The 19,791-nt window shown below is 58.8% G+C and overlaps 1 protein-coding gene across 1 annotated transcript; it reads right to left on the reverse strand.

The window, feature by feature from the left end:
• Positions 1-5,439: 5,439 nt before the first annotated feature.
• Positions 5,440-19,606, reverse strand: CHEK1 (checkpoint kinase 1). The gene is made up of 12 exons (XM_074561100.1): positions 19,475-19,606; positions 15,995-16,218; positions 15,813-15,877; positions 15,640-15,709; positions 14,035-14,223; positions 12,233-12,337; positions 12,051-12,146; positions 11,843-11,951; positions 9,648-9,825; positions 8,392-8,523; positions 8,178-8,279; positions 5,440-5,712 (listed from the first exon to the last, which is right to left on the reverse strand). Exons 1-12 carry the CDS (start codon positions 19,537-19,539, stop codon positions 5,617-5,619), a joined length of 1,431 nt encoding a protein of 476 aa, XP_074417201.1. The 5' UTR covers positions 19,540-19,606; the 3' UTR covers positions 5,440-5,616.
• Positions 19,607-19,791: the final 185 nt, after the last annotated feature.

A 19,791-nucleotide genomic window follows, 5' to 3' on the forward strand; every position in this document is an offset into this window, starting at 1 on the left:
TCTGCATCCTGCATCCCGCGCCTCCTGCATCCTGCATCTGCATTCTGCATCCCGCATCTGCATCCCGTACCTGACATCTGCATCCTGCACCCGACATCTGCATCCTGCATCCCACATCTGCATCCCGCATCCCACATCTGCATCCTGCATCTGCATCCTGCACCTGCATCCCACATCTGCATCCTGCATCCTACATCTGCATCCCGCACCTGCATCCTGCATCCCGCATCTGCATCCTGCATCCCATATCATCTGCATCCCACATCTGCGTCTTGCATCCCACATCTGCATCCTGCACCCCGCATCTGCATCCCACCTCTGCATCCTGCACCCCACAGCCTGCATCCGCATCCTGCATCCCAAATCCCGCCTCTGCACCCCGAGCCCTGCATCTACGTCCCATGTCCTGCAGCTGCACCCTTCATCCCACAGCCTGCACCCCGCACCTCCTGCAACTGCAGCCTGCTTCCGCACCCTGCGCCCCACTTCTTGCATCCCACGCCAGCGTCCCAAATCCTGCATCTGCACCCTGAGCCCTGCACCTGCATCCCGGGTCCTGCACCTGCCCCCTTCGTCCCACGTCTTCCGCACGCATCCGCATCCCGCGCCCTCACCTGCACCCTGCCTCCCCATCCCACGTCCTGCACCTGCATCCCAAGCCCTGCGCTTGCATCCCGCATCTCCATCCCGCCTCCCGCATCCTCACCCCTGTCTGGGCTGGGAACCCTATGGCTGCATCCTGGCTGCGCCCCATCCCCATCATCCACCCCCCTACCCCGCAACCGCAGGACGAAAGCTTAATTGCAATTAAAATAATCTGCAAGGGCGGATCGGTCCCATCCAGTCCTTCCTTCCAGCTCATTCCTGGTCCCATCCAGGCGTTTCTCCGGAGCAGGTGTGATACGCGAGAGCGGCGTTCCCAATCCAGCCTGCACAGGGATGAAGCCAGGAGGTTTCCCCATCCGCAGGGGCTCCATTCCCCTTCCCGAATCGCCGCCCTGACACATCTGGCGGGCAGATGTGGCCACGCAGCCGGGCTCTGCCTCCCAGATGGGGGACGAGCTGCAAAATCCCTGTATGAGATTCAATAGCTATAATTTTTTTTTCCTTGGAAATCTGCATTTCCCGACTTGTTGCACGCGCTCCCCATCTCCGGGGGTGCCGCGACATCCCTGGGCAGGGCCTGCACCGTGACGCTCCGGGGCTGGAGCATCCTTTGTCCTGCACCTCCATCCCATCTCTGCACCCTAAATCCTGCTTCCACATCCCCTGTCCTGCATCTGCATCCCACCTTCTGTGTCCTGCATCCTGCATCCCACCTCTGCAGCCGAAATTGTGCTTCCGCATCCCGTGTCCTGCGTCTGCGTCCCAAATCCCATCTCCGGCACCTGCATCCTAAATCCTGCATCTGTTCTTTCATCTCCTGCCGTGTCCTGCACCCCACATCTGCATCTCCATGTGTTCTGTATCCATGTCCTGTATCCTCCATCCGGGACCTTGTGTCTGCAGCAGCCTAAATCCCCCCTCCCATGTCCTTCCTGCATCCTAAATCCTGCTTCTGCATCCCTTCTCTTGTATCCCGCATCTGGCACCCTGCATCCGCACCCTGGATCCTCCATCCCCCCCCAATTCCTGTGTCCCACCTCTGCATCTCCATGCCGCATCCGGCATCTATATCCCAAATCCTATATCCTACATCTGCTTCCTGAACCCTCCATCCGGCATCCGCATCCCAAATCCCATATCCCATCTGCATCCTTCATCCCACATCCTGTATCTACATCCTCAATCCAACATCCCCCATCTGCACCCTAAATCCTCCACTCTGCATCCTGCACCTACATCCCAAATCCCGCGTCCCACCTCTGCGTCCTCCATCCCACATCTACATCCTAAATCCAACGTGCCCAACCTGCATCCTGATTCCTCCATCCCGTACCTAAATCCTAAATCCCACATCTGCATCCCACATCCTGCACCTACATCCTAAATCCTGCGTCCCACCTCTGCATCCTGCACCTACATCCCAAATCCCGCGTCCCACCTCTGCATCCTCCATCCTGCACCTACATCCTAAATCCCGCGGCCCACCGCTGCATCCTCCATCCCGCACCTACATCCTAAATCCTATATCCCACATCTGCATCCCACATCCTGCACCTACATCCTAAATCCCGCGGCCCACCTCTGCATCCTCCATCCCGCATCTACATCCTAAATCCTGCATCCCACCTGTGTCCTCCATCCCGCATCTACATCCTAAATCCTGCATCCCACCTCTGTGTCCTCCATCCCGCATCCTCCGTCTCCATCCCAAACCCTCCATCCCACATCTCCATCCTGAATCCTCCATCCCGAATCCTCCATCCCGCATCCTGCGCCTACATCCTAAATCCTGCATCCCACCTCTGCGTCCTCCATCCCACATCTACATCCTAAATCCCGCGTCCCACCTCTGCATCCTCCATCCTGCACCTACCTCCTAAGTCCCGCATCCCACCTGTGTCCTCCACCGCGCATCCTCCATCTCCATCCCAAACCCTCCATCCCACATCTCCATCCTGAATCCTCCACCCTGCATCCTGCACCTACATCGTAAATCCCGCATCCCACCTCTGCATCCTCCATCCCGCATCTACATCCTAAATCCCGCGTCCCACCTCTGCGTCCTCCATCCCGCACCTACATCCTAAATCCCACGTCCCACCTCTGCATCCTCCATCCCGCATCTACATCCAAAATCCCGCATCCCACCTCTGCGTCCTCCATTCCGCATCCCCATCCTAAATCCCGCATCCCACCTCTGCGTCCTCCATCCCGCATCCTCCGTCTCCATCCCAAACCCTCCATCCCACATCTCCATCCTGAATCCTCCATCCTGCATCCTGCGCTTATATCCTAAATCCCGCATCCCACCTCTGCATCCTCCATCCTGCACCTACATCCTAAGTCCCGCATCCCACCTGTGTCCTCCACCGTGCATCCTCCATCTCCATCCCAAACCCTCCATCCCACATCTCCATCCTGAATCCTCCACCCCGCATCCTGCACCTACATCCTAAATCCCGCATCCCACCTCTGCATCCTCCATCCTGCATCTACATCCCAAATCCCGCGTCCCACCTCTGCATCCTCCATCCCACACCTACATCCTAAATCCCGCGTCCCACCACTGCGTCCTCCATCCCGCATCTACATCCTAAATCCCGCATCCCACCTCTGCATCCTCCATCCCGCATCTACATCCTAAATCCCGCATCCCACCTCTGCATCCTCCATCCCGCATCTACATCCTAAATCCTGCATCCCACCTCTGCGTCCTCCATCCCACATCTACATCCCAAATCCCGCGTCCCACCTCTGCGTCCTCCATCCCGCGTCCTCCATCTCCATCCCGAATCCTCCATCCCGCATCCCGCATCGACATCCTAAATCCCGCATCCCACCTCTGCGTCCTCCATCCCGCCTCCTCCGTCTCCATCCCCCTTCCACGCCTGCCTCCCTCCATCCCGCCTCCCCTCTCGCCGCCTCCCAAACCCCAGGACCTCGCGAGGTGCCCCGGGGACGGCAGGAGAACCCGCGTCCGGCCCCAACGCCATGAATTCGGGATGAGGTGGGGGGGAGAAAAGCCCCCCCCTGCCCGGCCCCGGCCGCCCGCGCCGCCGATAATGTTGGTTTAAGGCATTTTCCACGCTCCGGTGCCTCTCTGAGAGCGCCTTGTCCCCAGCGGGGCCGTACAATGGGCGCTTTCAGGGCCCCGGCTCCGCACGGCCCCCTTTTTTTTTTTTTTTTTTTTTTTTAACCCGGAAAGATTTTAAAATAAACCTTTTATTCCCCCCACCCCCCCCAAAATTTCCCCCTCCAACCCCGAAAAGCAGAAAATAATCCCCCCCCCCCCCCCCCTCCCTCCGGAGCAAAAACCAACCAACCAAAAAAAAAACCAAGCCGCAAAAATTTGGGGGCGAAAAATAATTCCCGTGGGATACTCGAGCCCGGTTAACGCGCGAGACCGCGGCACAGCGCGAGTGGCGCGCGGCCTCTGCCGAAGCAACCCAGGGAGGGGGAAAACGTGTCACACACCCCCCCCCCCCCCCCCAAATAACCTATTTTTGGCAGGAAAAAAATAATTTGTCGCTAAAGGGGAGGCTCCGGCCTCACGGCCTGCAAAGGTGAGACCTACTCGTGCAACGAGTTGTGTCCGGCCTCGCAACCACCCCCCCCAGCAAAAACCCGTTAATTCCCCAAGGCATCCCCGAAGCTTTTATATTTTCTTTTCCCTTAGAAATATAAATTCCTGGGGGGAGTGAACCAGAAAACCCTGTATTCAGCTTAATTATCCCCCCCGGCTGCAATCTGTGATCTCCGGGACAATTAAAAGCGCTTAATCCCGGCTGAAAAGCAAACAAGGTCGGAGGCGGCGTCTTCCTGCTTCCCCCCTCGCCCGCTGCCGGGGTCTCGCTCCCCGGCTGCAATATAAATATGCAATTAAAAAATCGCCGCTAATTGCTTCGCCGGGGGGGGGGGCGGCGGTTCCCACCAGGAAAAAAAAAAAAAAAAAAAAAGGCCAGGGAAAGGGATATTAAAAATACTTACTTTAAGAAAAAGGGGGAAAACTAGTAAAAAGAGCGTTTTCCACCCCAATAACGAAAAGTTGAGGCGGGTGTTGGGGTTGGGGGAGAAATTGTGGTGCTCGGTGGGGGTTTTTTTGGGGGGGATGCTCTTTTTTTTGGGGGGGGGGGGGGGGGAGATGTTCTCCCCTCGGGGTTAATCCCCCGCTCTCCTCTCTCGCTCCAGCGCTAACAACCCCTGGCAGCTCTTGGCTCGTTAGCCCTTCCGCAAAGCAATTAAAGAGGTTGGAAAACGAGGGCAGCCGCTGCCCCGAGACAGGGCAGGAAGGGGTGGGGAGGGGGGGTTGGGGGGGGGGGGGTTGTGTGTCAGCCCCCAAACCCTAGGTGGGGTGTCATGGGCTGGTTTAGGGCTGCGGGGCTCAGCGCAGACCCCGGAGTGAGATTTCCGCCGGGCCGAGCGATGCTGCGCCATCAGTAGGTTTCAGAGTGAACGAGCCCCGTGCTTGTCGAGAGAAAAAAAAAAAAAAAAAAAAAATAACGTCGCATCGCCGCACCCCAAAATCCGGAAAATGGGTGACATCGCAGAGCAGCTCCCGGCACCTCTGGGGAGGTTTTTTTGCCCACAAATCTCGAGGTTTGGGGCAAAATGCTGGTGCCGGCGCGGGGCTGGGCTGGACCCAGCAGGATTAATTGGGGTAACGAGGCCAACTGTGGCCCTTTTTGGGGTGCAACTAAGGTTGGGGGTGGGGGTATTGATCCCTAATTGCTATTTTTTTATTTAACGCCGCTTTTAATTGCCGGGCCATGGAGCCCCCCCCCCGCCCTCCCCGCTCCCCCCAAGCACCCCGGATGCAGCCAGCGGCAATCGCTTTGTGTCCCCCCCCCCAGGGCTTTATTGAACCTTTAAAATCCGAAGCGCGCGGTCGGTCGCCTTCACGGCGTTCGGGTGCTGCCACGGGAGCCCCCGCCAGGAGAAGGAGGAGGAGGAGGAGGAGGAAGAGGAAGAGGAGGAGGAGGAGGAGGAGGAGGCAGGTGGGGTGCAGGGGGCTCAGGTGGCGGGCAGCCAGACTTTCTGGGTGCTGACGACGTCGCTGAGCTTGCCCTTGATTTTCAGGAAATGCCTCTTGAACTCCAGGCCGTCGCCCTGCGCGGGGAGAGACGGGGGGGGGGGCGGGGGTGTCGCATCGACTTGCGCCCACCTCGCGTCGCCTCCCGCCCTCCCTTGCACCCGCCGCGCAGGGCTTTGCGCCCGCTGGGCACCACCGTGCGCCGCCTCGCACCCGACCTGGCACGGCCCTGCCCCACCTCACACCCACCTTGCGTGGCCTTGCACCCACTCTGCACCCGACCTTGCACGGTCCTGCGTCACCTCGCACCCACCTGCATGGTCCTGCATCACCTCGCATGGTCCTGCATGACCTCGCACCCAACCTTGCATGGTCCTGCACCACCTTGCATGGTCCTGTACCACCTTACACCCAACCTTGCATGGTCCTGCATCACCTTGCATGGTCCTGCACCACCTTGCACCCACCTTGCATGGTCTTGCAGCCACCTTGCACCCACTTTGCATGGTCCTGCATCACCTTGCACCCAACCTTGCATGGTCCTGCACCACCTTGCACCCAACCTTGCATGGTCCTGCACCACCTTGCACCCACCTTGCATGGTCTTGCACCCACTTTGCACGGTCCTGCACCACCTTGCTTGGTCTTGCACCCACCTTACATGGTCTTGCACCACCTTGCATGGTCCTGCATCACCTTGCACCCAACCTTGCATGGTCCTGCACCACCTTGCACCCACCTTGCATGGTCTTGAACCCATCTTGCACCCACTTTGCATGGTCCTGCATCACCTTGCTTGGTCTTGCACTCACCTTACGTGGTCTTGCACCACCTTGCATGGTCCTGCACCACCTTGCACCCAACCTTGCATGGTCCTGCACCACATTACGCCCAACCTTGCATGGTCTTGCACTCACCTTGCATGGTCCTGCACCACCTTACACCCACCTTAAATGGTCTTGCACTACCTTGCATGGTCTTGCACCCACCTTGCACGGTCTTGCACCCACCTTGCACGGTCCTGCACCCACCTTGCACCCAACCTTGCATGGTCCTGCATCACTTTGCATGGTCTTGCACCCACCTTACATGGTCTTGCACCACCTTGCATGGTCCTGCACCACCTTGCACCCAACCTTGCATGGTCCTGCACCACCTTGCACCCACCTTGCATGGTCTTGCACCCATCTTGCACCCACTTTGCATGCTCCTGCATCACCTTGCTTGGTCTTGCACCCACCTTGCATGGTCCTGCATCACCTTGCTTGGTCTTGCACTCACCTTACGTGGTCTTGCACCACCTTGCATGGTCCTGCACCACCTTGCACCCAACCTTGCATGGTCCTGCACCACATTATGCCCAACCTTGCATGGTCTTGCACTCACCTTGCATGGTCCTGCACCACCTTACACCCACCTTACATGGTCTTGCACTACCTTGCATGGTCTTGCACCCACCTTGCATGGTCCTGCATCACTTTGCATGGTCTTGCACCCACATTACATGGTCTTGCACCACCTTGCATGGTCCTGCACCACCTTGCACCCAACCTTGCATGGTCCTGCACCACCTTACACCCACCTTACATGGTCTTGCACTACCTTGCATGGTCTTGCACCCACCTTGCACGGTCTTGCACCCAACCTTGCATGGTCCTGCATCACTTTGCATGGTCTTGCACCCACATTACATGGTCTTGCACCACCTTGCATGGTCCTGCACCACCTTGCGCCCACCTTGCACCCACTTTGCATGGTCCTGCATCACCTTGCACCCAGCCTTGCATGGTCCTGCACCCACCTCGCACCCACTTTGCACGGTCCTGCATCACCTTGCATGGTCCTGCATCACCTTGCACCCAACCTTGCATGGTCTTGCACCCAACCTTGCATGGTCTTGCACCCACTTTGCACGGTCCTGCATCACCTTGCATGGTCCTGCACCACCTTGCACCCAACCTTGCGTGGTCTTGCACCCACTTTGCATGGTCCTGCATCACCTTGCTTGGTCTTGCACCCACCTTACATGGTCTTGCACCACCTTGCATGGTCCTGCATCACCTTGCACCCAACCTTGCATGGTCTTGCACCCACTTTGCACGGTCCTGCATCACCTTGCTTGGTCTTGCACCCACCTTACATGGTCTTGCACCACCTTGCATGGTCCTGCATCACCTTGCACCCAACCTTGCATGGTCCTGCACCACTTTGCACCCACCTTGCATGGTCTTGCACCCACTTTACATGGTCCTGCACCCACCTCGCACCCACTTTGCACGGTCCTGCACCACCTTGCATGGTCCTGCATCGCTTTGCACCCAACCTCGCATGGTCCTGCACGTACCTCGCACCCGCCTCGCGTGGTCCTGCACCACCTTGCACCCAACCTTCCATGATCCTCCATCACCTTGGACCCACCTCGCACGGTCCTCCATCACCTCGGACCCACCTCGCACGGTCTCGCAAGACCCCGCATCGCCTTGCCCCCACCGCGCCGCCATCGCGCGCCCGCCCTGACCCCCCCACCCCGCCCCCCGCTCACCTTGGAGAGGCGAAAATCCACCAAAATCTTGCCCTCCATCTCCACCAGGTTCACCTTGAAGATGAGCTTGTTGTTCCTCCTGTCCGTGGTCGAGATGGTGACCTGCAAACCGGCAGCGAAGCGGGGGTGTCCCCAGATGTTAGGCAGACGCAACGGCGTGGTCGGGGGTGGGGGGGGGGGGTCCCACTCCCTGATTTGACCCCCCGATCCCTACCTGGTTGGTGCAGCTCTTCTTCCAGCCGTACCCCATCTTCTCACACACCTCCTTCAGGGCGCGGTACGAGCCGTCGGCGTCCAGTTTGGTGAAGAAGCGCGTCATCCGCTTCACCAGCCGCTGCCACGGGCTCTGCCGGCCGCCCCCCCGTGCCAAAACACACACACACACACAAAAAAAAAAAAAAAAAACCACAAAAAAAAAACCAAACCCACCATCAAAAGTTACGAATCCCCACAAAGTTGGAGCCGCAGCTCGGGAAAAAAATCCCGGCTTTCAAGAGGAGGAACGTTGCGGAGCTGCACCCCCTGATGGCAAACGCCGCCAGCTGCAGCGCCCGCATCCCCCGCGCGGCGAGGTGACGCCCCCCAAAATATTACAAACACCGGGCAAAATCGCAACGTTGCTCCCCCGCCATCCTAAATACTGCGAAGGCGCTCCTTAATCCCGTCTCCGGAATGCAAAAGGCGCGTCCCGAATACAATAAATAGCGCAACGTGGGACCCCGATGTTCTCAATCGGATGCATCCCCGATATCGCGACGTCGCTCCCTGATATTATATATACTGCGGAGTTGCATCCCAAACGCTGCACGGCCGCATCCCGGGATGCTAAAACCTGGCAAAGCCGCATCCCCGATATCGCAACATCGCTCCCTGATATTATATATACTGCGGAGTTGCATCCCAAACCCTGCACGGCCGCATCCCGGGATGATAAAACCCGGCCAAGCCGCATCCCCGATATCGCCAAGTCGCTCCCTGATATGACACATAACGGGAATTTGCATCCCAAACGCTGCACGGCCGCATCCCGGGATGACAAAACATCGCAAAGCCGCATCCCCAGATGATAAAACCTGGCAAAGCCGCGTCCTGGGATGACAAAACCCGGCAAAGCCACGTCCCCAGATGATAAAACCTGGCAAAGCCGCGTCCTGGGATGACAAAATCCGGCAAAGCCGCGTCCCCAGATGAAAAACCTGGCAAAGCCGCGTCCTGGGATGACAAAACCCGGCAAAGCCGCGTCCCCAGACGAAAAACCTGGCGAAGCCGCGTCCCCGATATCGCGACGTTGCTCCCCGATATTATATATACTGCGGAGTTGCATCCCAAATGCTTCACGGCCGCATCCCGGGATGCTAAAACCTGGCCAAGCCGCAGCCCCAGGACCGCCACGTCCCATCCCGCCGTGACAAACGCTGCACACCCAGCGTGCCCCCCACCCTGCCCAACCCCCCCCGCCCCGTGCGGCACCTGGGAGCTGCCGGGGGTGCCGAGGAGCTGGCTGTTGAGCAGCATGTGCTCGGGGCAGGCGGGCTGCGAGAAGCTGATGCCCTGCACCAGGCGGTCGATGGTGGTGGCCCCGTTGTCCCACAGCGTCCCCCCCGTGCCGGGTTCCGGCTGCGACGTGGAATAGCCCGACTTCTCCTCGCTGCAAGACAAGGGGAGATGGGGGGCGGGGGGGGGGATGGGGATCAGCAAGGACGGGGAAGGGGGAGAAAGGGGAATCGCAGCGTTTTGGGATTTTCTGGGGCGCGCGCGAGGGTAAAGGCGGGTTTTGTGCTTGCACCGCCCCGGTGGGCACCGAACCGCCGCCGGGGGGGGAAGCGGGGAGAGCCCTGCGGCGTGCAAAGCCCCCCCGGCGCGGAAAGAACTGCAACGTGCAAACCCCCCCCCACCGGCGCCGTGCAAAGCCCCCCGCGCCGTGCAAAGCCCCGGAGCGTGCGAAGCCCTGCGGCACATGCGGAGGCCAGCGTCGCGCGCAGCACCGCGACGCGCAGAGCCCCGCAGGGCGCAGGCCTGCCAGAAACCTCCCGCTGCCCCCGGAGCCACCACCCCCGGCGGCACGGACGCGCAGGGACGCGGAGGGACACGCAGGGACACGGAGGGACAGGGATGCGCAGGGACGTCGAGGGACGCACAGGGACGTCGAGGGACGCACAGGGACACGGAGGGACAGGGACGGGGAGGGACGTACAGGGACACGGAGGGACGCAGAGGGACCCACAGGGACACGGAGGGACGCAGAGGGACCCACAGGGACACGGAGGGACAGGGACGGGGAGGGATGTGCAGGGACACGCGGGGATGCGTAGGGACATGGAGGGATGCGCAGGGATGTAGAGGGACATAGAGGGACGTACAGGGACACGGAGGGACACGGAGGGACCCACAGGGACACAGAGGGACAGGGAGGGGGAGGGATGCACAGGGACACGTGGGGATGTGCAGGGACAGGGAGGGATGCGCAGGGACACGGATGGACACAGAGGGACCCACGGGGACACAGAGGGACAGGGAGGGACACGCAGGGACATGGAGGGACGTACAGGGACACGGAGGGACACAGAGGGACCCACAGAGACGGGGAGGGATGTGCAGGGACACGTGGGGATGCGCAGGGACACGGAGGGATGCGCAGGGACGTTGAGGGACACACAGGGACATGGAGGGATGTGCAGGGACACGGGGGGGACACAGAGGGACCCACGGGGACACGGAGGGACAGGGACGGGGAGGGATGCACAGGGACATGGAGGGACACAGAGGGACCCATGGGGACACAGGGGGACAGGGAGGGACACGCAGGGATATGGAGGGACACGCAGGGACAGGGAGGGAGAGGGATGCACAGGGACACGCGGGGATTCACAGGGACGTTGAGGGACATACAGGGACATGGATGGACGTACAGGGACACGGAGGGACACGGAGGGACAGGGAGGGGCAGGGACGCGCGGGGATGCGCGGGGATGCGCAGGGACAGGGAGGGATGCACAGGGACGTAGAGGGACATACAGGGACATGGAGGGACGTACAGGGACACGGAGGGACACAGAGGGACAGGGAGAGGCAGGGACGCGCGGGGATGCGCGGGGATGCGCAGGGACAGGGAGGGATGCACAGGGACGTAGAGGGACATACAGGGACACAGAGGGACGTACAGGGACACAGAGGGACGTACAGGGACACAGAGGGACAAGGAGGGACACAGAGGGACCCACAGGGACACGCAGGGACGGGAAGGGATGCACAGGGATGTTGAGGGACACACAGGGACATGGAGGGATGTGAAGGGACACGGAGGGACACAGAGGGACCCACGGGGACACAAAGGGACATGGAGGGACACGGAGGGACAGGGAGGGACACAGAGGGACCCACGGGGACACAGAGGGACAGGGACGGGGAGGGATGCACAGGGACACAGAGGGATGCAGAGGGATGTGCAGGGACACGGAGGGATGTGCAGGGACGCAGAGGGACGCGGAGAGACACGGAGGGATGCGGAGGGACACGGAGGGACGTGCAAGGACACGGAGGGACGCGGAGGGACGCGGAGGGACACGGAGGGACGCGGAGGGACGCGGAGGGACGCGGAGGGATGATCAGGGACATGGAGGGACGCAGAGGGACACGCAGGGACACGGAGGGACGCGGGGGCTCACCCGAGCGCGCCCTTCACGGGCGAGAAATCCATGTCGGAGCGGACGTGCTTGGAGAAGCCGCCGGGGGAGTCGGCGACCCCCCCTGAGGACACGCGAGCCCGCTTGACGCCTGCGAAGGGACAAGACGCCCAGTGACCCCCACCCCAAATTTGGAGGGGGGGGTGAGGGGGGGGGGGGGGGGGCGGCGCGCTCCCCGGCGTCCCCTTACCCTTTTTGAGGGGTTTGCTGAACCAACGGTCCTTCTTGATGTCGGGAATGGTGATCCTGGCCGTCGGGCTCTCCGTCAGGATCTTGTGCAGCAAAGCTGGGGGGGGGGGGGGGACACACACGGGACGGGAGATGGGTGACCCCCGGGGCGGCACCGGGAGCCGCCGGGTGCCGGTGACTTACCTAAGGGCGCCGAATCGATCTTCTTCCAAGGCGGGAGGTAGGTTTTCCGCTCTTTCCAGTCGCTGTATTCCTGGCAGGCGTCGCTGGGCTGGTCCCAGGGCAGCTCTGTCCCAGGGGAGAACCCGCGGCACCCGGGATACGTCCCCTTACGCATCCCACGCGTTCCCGGCTGCATCTCCCGCGCCCCCTTTCATATACGGCCCCTACGGATTCCGTACACACCACACCCCCCCACCCCCCGCCTTTCACATACGCCCCTCTGCTTTTCATACACAACCCTTATACATTCCGTACGTACGCCCCTTATGCACCTCGTATACCGCCCCCCCCCCCGCCGCGTTTCATATACACCCCTTACGGATTTCCTATACAGCCCCTCCGCATCTCATATGCCCCCCCGTGCATTTCATATACGCCCCTAATGCGTTCCATATACAGCCCTTATACATTCCATACGTACAGCCCTCGTACATTTCATACTCCCCCCTTATGCACTTCACGTCCCCCCCCCGGTGCATTTCATACACAGCCCTTATGCATTCCATACGTGCACCCCTTATGCATTTCATATACGCCCCTCACATATTTCATATACATCCCCCCCGCATCTTGTATACCCCCCCGCGTCTCATATACATCCCCCCTGCACCTCATATACCCCCCATCTCGTATACCCCCCCGCATCTCATATACCCCCATCTCGTATACCCCCCCGCATCTCATATACATCCCCTATGCATCTCATATCCCCCCCATCTCATATGCCCCCATCTCATATACATCCCCTATGCATCTCACATATCCCCCCACCCCTCATATACCCCCCATCTCATATACATCCCCTATGCATCTCACATATCCCCCCACCCCCCATCTCATATACATCCCCTCTCCATCTCATGTACCCCCCCACACCTCATATACCCACTCCCCATCTCATATACCCCCCCGCATCTCATATAACCCCCCATCTCATGTACATCCCCCCCATCTCATATACCCCCCATCTCATATACCCCCCATCTCATATACCCCCCCATCTCATATACATCCCCGCATCTCTTATACATCCCCGCATCTCATATACCCTCCCCGCAATTCATATACCCCCCCTGCATCTCATATACATCCCCCCCGCGTCTCATATACCCTCATCTCATATACATCCCCGCATCCCATATACCCCCATCATCTCATATACCCCCATCTCATGTACATCCCCCCAACATCTCATATACCCCCCCATCTCATATACCCCCCCATCATCTCATATACATCCCCCTGCATCTCATATACCCCCCATCTCATATACCCCCCCATCTCATATACATCCCCGCATCCCATATACCCCCCCGTCTCATATACCCCCCCCGTCTCATATACCCCCCCGTCTCATATACCCCCCCGTCTCATATACATCCCCGCATCTCATATACCCCCCCCGCATCTCATATACATCCCCCCCGCATCTCATATCCCACCCCATCTCATATACATCCCCGCATCCCATATACATCCCCGCATCCCATATACCCCCCCCGCATCTCATATACCCCCCCATCTCATATACATCCCCGCATCTCATATACATCCCCCCCGCGTCTCATATACCCCCCCATCTCCCATCTCATATACATCCCCGCATCTCATATCCCCCCCCCGCATCTCATACACCCCCCTCTGCATCTCCCGCACCCCCGAACGCCCTTTACACCCCCTCCCCCCCCGCCGTGTCACCTGCGTCCCCCCGAGCGTGTCACACACCCCCCCCCCCAGACCCCCCCTCCGCCGCGGGCGCCCACCTCCGGCCAGCATGGCGGTGAGCACCACGCCGCAGGCCCAGACGTCGACGGGCTCGGCCCTGAAGTGGGGGCGCCGCAGCAGCTCGGGGGCCACGTAGGGCAGGGTGCCGCACGTCTTGTTGAGCAGCCGCTCCCGGCCGTTGTGCCTGAAGACGGTGGCCAAGCCGAAATCGGAGATTTTCAGGTTGTCTGGGCCCGAAATTCATCAAAGGCGGAAAATTTCAAAAAGGGCGGAAAAAAAAAAAAAGGGCGAGTCAAATCCCAAAAGCGGGCGGGAAAACGGAAAGGGCGACGGCGCGTGAACCGGAAAGCCACGGCGCAAGAGGGGAGGGAAAGGGAATTTCAAATCCATCTTAAAAGCAAAATTAAGCCAAGTTTTACAATTTTCGTTTTAAAATTAAAATTCGAAATCGAAAAGGAACAGCCGAAGTCGGACCAAAAGGAAATTAAATTTCAAGCGAAAACGTCACAGCGCGAGGCAACGCAATTTAAAACTCAAAAAATTAATCTCAAAACTACCACCGAAATTAAACGAAGAGGAAACCTTAAAAGCAAAACTAAAAAGTAATTTAACGTTGAAAATTAATATTGAAATTAACAACACACTTAACGTTTGAAACGAAAATTTCAGATTTCAAACGTTTGAAACGAAAATTTCAGATTTCAAACGTTTGAAACGAAAATTTCAGATTTCAAACGTTTGAAACGAAAATTTCAGATTTCAAACGTTTGAAACGAAAATTTCAGATTTCAAATTAAAGTTAAAAGTCATTTAAAGCCTCTTAAAATCAAAAGCAAACTTCAACCAAAACTCAAAACGAAAATTCAAAATCAAAAAGGTAACTTAAAACTTAAAATTAATCTTAAAATTAAAACCAACGTTAAACGAACCCTTTGCATTCGCTTTCAAAACAAAAAGTTAAAATAAAGAAGCGTTTTGCAATTTGAGTGCCGCGATTAAACGCAAAACTAAGTTAGATTTCAAAAATACATTTTAAAAAGCCGTTTTAACGTTCGGATAAAAAGTAATTTAAAACTTCAACGTTGAAATTAAGAGCGAGATCCAAGCGAATTTGAAAATTAAGTTTTAAAATAAAACATCAGAATTAGAATAAAATGTGAGAGAGAACTTTTAAGTCATATTAAAGTTAAAAAAAAACAAAGTTAAACTAATTTTTAAAGTGAAATTTAGAAATAGAAATTAATTAAAATTAATTAATTAATAGAAATTAAAATTAAAGGTAATTTAAAGCTTAAAATCGATGTTAAAATTAAAACCAAAAGTAAACTGAATTTTAGAAGTAAAACGGAAATTAAACTAAATTTTCAAACTGATTTTTAAAATGAAAAACGAACGTAACATTTCAAATCGCGGGCAAGACCAACAGGAAATTCAGTTTTGACGTTAAATTTTAATGCGAAAATAAAAGGTAATTGAAAACCTAAAAGGAACATTCCGCTAAAAAACCAAAAGCGAATTAACCCTTAACGGGAAATTTCGAAAGCGAGAAAGGAGTTTGCCGCGGCAAATTACCGTGGAAATTAAACCCCGAATCGAATCAAATCGAATCGAATTGACCCCCCCAGACCCCCCCCCGCCCCAACCTCGCTCATCCAGCAGCAGGTTCTCCGGCTTCAGGTCGCGGTGGGTGATGCCGATGCCGTGCAGATAGACCTGGGCGGGGGGAGAGAAGGGTCAGCGTCGCGCGGGGCGGGGCGGGGGGGAACCCGCCGTCGTCGTCATCGTCGCCTTCGTCCGGCGTCGCCTCCGCGCTCACCACGCCGGCGATCAACTGCTGGAAGAAACGCTGCGCCTCCGGCTCCGGCATCCCGATATCCGGTTCTGCGCCGGTGAGGGGGGAAAAAGAAGAGCGTTGAAGCCTTCGTTTCGTTGTTCGACGCCGTCGCCGTCGCGGCGGCAGCGGCGTCGGAGGGCCGAGGCGGGCGGAGGCGGGCGCACCGATGCGGTCGAAGAGCTCGCCGCCGCTGCAGTACTCCAGGAAGAGGAACTGCGTGGCCCCCTCGCGCCGGTGGCCGTAGAACTTGACGACGTTCTCGTGGTTGAGCATCTTGTTGATGCAGATCTCCTTCTTGATGTTCTCCGGGCAGTCGGCCGCGCGCTTCATGTCCACGATCTTCACGGCCACGGCTTCCTCGGTGCGGCGGTTGACGGCCAGCTGCACCCTAAGGCGGGCAAGGGGGGGGGGCACGTGACGGGCAAGTAGTAGTGGCCAAAGGAGGGGCAGGCAACGGCCAAGTGACGGGCAAGCAGTGGGCAGACACAGGGCACGCAGTGGCCATGTAGTGGGCATACGATGGCCAAGCAGGGGGCAAGCAGTGGCCACATAGTGGGCATATGATGGCCAAGAAGGGGGCAAGCAATGGCCACATAGTGGGCATGCAATGGCCAAGCAGGGGGCATGCAATGGACACATAGTGGGCATATGATGGCCAAGCAGGGGGCAAGCAATAGCCACATAGTGCGCATGCAATGGCCAAGCAGGGGGCACGCAATGGCCAAGCAGGGGGCAAGCAGTGGCCACATAGTGGGCATATGATGGCCAAGCAGGGGGCAAGCAATAGCCACATACTGCGCATGCAATGGCCAAGCAGGGGGCATGCAGTGGCCATATAGTGGGCATACGATGGCCAAGCAGGGGGCAAGCAGTGGCTACATAAGGGGCACGCAATGGCCAAGCAGGGGGCAAGCAGTGGCCACATAGTGCGCATGCAATGGCCAAGCAGGGGGCAAGCAGTGGACACATAGTGGGCATATGATGGCCAAGCAGGGGGCAAGCAATAGCCACACAGTGCGCATGCAATGGCCAAGCAGGGGGCAAGCAGTGGCCATATAGTGGGCATACGATGGCCAAGCAGGGGGCAAGCAGTGGCTACATAAGGGGCACGCAATGGCCAAGCAGGGGGCAAGCAGTGGCCACATAGTGCGCATGCAATGGCCAAGCAGGGGGCAAGCAGTGGCCATATAGTGGGCACGCAATGGCCAAGCAGGGGGAAGCAGTGGCTACATAAGGGGCATTCAATGGCCAGTCAGGGGGCAAGCAGTGGCTACATAAGGGGCATGCAATGGCCAGTCAGGGGGCAAGCAGTGGCCACATAGTGGGCATACAATGGCCAAGCAAGGGGGCAAGCCGTGGCCACACAGTGGGCATGCAATGGCCAAGCAGGGGGCAAGCAGTGGCCATGTAGTGGGCGTACAACGGCCAAGCAGGGGGCAAGCAGTGGCCACGTAGTGGGCGTACAATGGCCAAGCAGGGGGCAAGCAGTGGCCACGTAGTGGGCGTACAATGGCCAAGCAGAGGGCAAGCAATAGCCACATAGTGGGCATGCAATGGCCAAGGAGAGGGCAAGCGGTGTCCACATGAGGGGCATGCACTGGCCAAGTAGCAGGCAAGCAGTGGCCACATAAGTGGCAAGCAATGGCCAAGCAGGGGGCAAGAAGCGGCCATGCAATGGGCAAATAAGGGGCATGTAACAGCCAAGCAGCAGGCAAACAGTGGGCAAGCAGTGGGCATACACAGGGCAAGCAATGGCCATGCAGCGGGCAAGTGGTAGGCGTGTGATGGGCAAGCACTGGCCAAGTAGCAGGCAAGCAGTGGCCAACTAAGGGGCAGACAATGGCCAAGGAGCGGGCAAAGCAGTGGGCGCACGAGGGGCACGCAACAGCCAAGTGGCACACAATGGCCAAGCAGTGGGCAAGCAGCGGGCAGCATGTGATAGCCAAGCACTGAGCACATAATTGGCATACAACGGTCAAGCAAGGGGCAAGCAGTGGCCACACAAGGGGCATGCAAGGGCCAAACAGTGGGCAAGCAGCGGGCACATAAGGGGCTCACAATGGGCAAGCAGTGGGCAAGCAGCGGGCTCACAACTGCCAAGTGGTGGGCAAGCAGCGGGCATACACAGGGCAAGCAATGGCCATGCAGCGGGCAAGCAGTGGCCACATAAGGGGCATGCAATGGCCAAGCAGTGGCACGTAAGTGGCACGCAGTGGCCAACCAGTGGGCAAGCAGCAGGCATACACAGGGCAAGCAATGGCCACGCGGTGGGCAAGTAGTGGGCAAGTGATAGCCAAGCAATGAGCAAACAGTGGGCACATAAGAGGCGTGTGATGGCCAAACAGTGGGCAAGTGGTGGGCATGCACAGGGCAAGCAGCGGCCATGCAGCGGGCAAGCAGTGGCCACATAAGGGGCATACAGTGGCCAGGCAGGGGGCAAGCAGCAGGCACACAACTGCCAAGTGGTGGGCAAACAACGGGCACACACAGGGCAAGCAATTGCCACACGGTGGGCAAGTAGCGGGCAAGTGATAGTCAAACAATGAGCAACTAGTGGCCACATAAGGGGCACGCTATGGCCGAGCAGGGAGCAAGCAGCGGGCATACACAGGGCAAGCAATGGCCACGAGGTGGGCAAGCAGTGGCCAAGTGACAGCCAAGCAATGTGCAAGCAGCGGCCACATAAGGGGCGCGCAGTGGCCAAGCAGGGGGCAAGCAGCGGGCACAGACAGGGCACGCAATGGCCACGCAGAGGGCATGCGGTAGCCAAGCAGCGGGCACATAAGGAGCACGCAATGGGCAAGCAGTGGCCACATAAGGGGGAATGCAAGGGCCAAGCAATGGCCAAGCAGTGGCCACGTAAGGGGCATGCAGTGGCCAAGCAGGGGGCAAGCAGCGGGCACAGACAGGGCACGCAATGGCCACGCAAAGGGCATGCGGTAGCCAAGCAGCGGGCACATAAGGGGCACGCAATGGCCAAGCAGTGGCCACATAAGGGGGAATGCAAGGGCCAAGCAGTGGGCAAGCAGTGGCCACATAAGGGGCATACAGTGGCCAGGCAGGGGGCAAGCAGCAGGCACACAACTGCCAAGTGGTGGGCAAACAACGGGCACACACAGGGCAAGCAATGGCCACACGGTGGGCAAGTAGCGGGCAAGTGATAGTCAAACAATGAGCAACTAGTGGCCACATAAGGGGCATGCAATGGCCAAGCAGTGGCCACGTAAGGGGCACGCAGTGGCCAAGCAGGGGGCAAGCAGCGGGCACAGACAGGGCACGCAATGGCCACGCAGAGGGCATGCGGTAGCCAAGCAGCGGGCACATAAGGGGCACGCAATGGCCAAGCAGTGGCCACATAAGGGGGAATGCAAGGGCCAAGCAGTAGCCACATAAGGCGGATGCAAGTGCCAAGCAGTGGCCACATAAGGGGCACGCGATGGGCAAGCAGCGGGCACGCCGTGGCGTGCAAGTGGCACACGCCGGGGGTCCCCCCGCGCAGGCAGCGGCCGTGCAAGGGGCGGGCGGGCGAGCGGCAGGGGGCAGCGGGCGAGCGGCGGGGGGCAGCGGGCGAGCAAGAGGCGCGCAAGGGGCAGCAGCCCTGACCCCCCCACCCCGCCCCCGGGCTCCCCCCGCCCCGGACTCACTCCCCGTAGGCGCCCTCGCCCAGCGTCTGCACCAGGTCCCAGTCCTCCACGAACGGCACCGCCATGCCCGGCGCCGGCCCCGCTCCCGCCACGCCGCCCTTTCCCGCCGGCGCCACCGCGACACGCCCCGCCTTGCGCGCGCAGCACGCCCGAGCCCCGCCCCCGGAGACTCCCGGGTCCCTCCGCCCGCCCGCCCGCCCGGAACGCCCGGGTCCTCCATCCACCGCCCCCCGAATGTCACTGGGGGATACTGGGAGGGCACTGGGGGATACTGGAAGGCACTGTGGGCTCCTGGGGGACACTGGGAGTAGCCCAGG

The sequence above is a fragment of the Larus michahellis genome, chromosome 17 (assembly GCF_964199755.1).
Source record: "Larus michahellis chromosome 17, bLarMic1.1, whole genome shotgun sequence".
NCBI classification, from domain to species: domain Eukaryota; kingdom Metazoa; phylum Chordata; class Aves; order Charadriiformes; family Laridae; genus Larus; species Larus michahellis.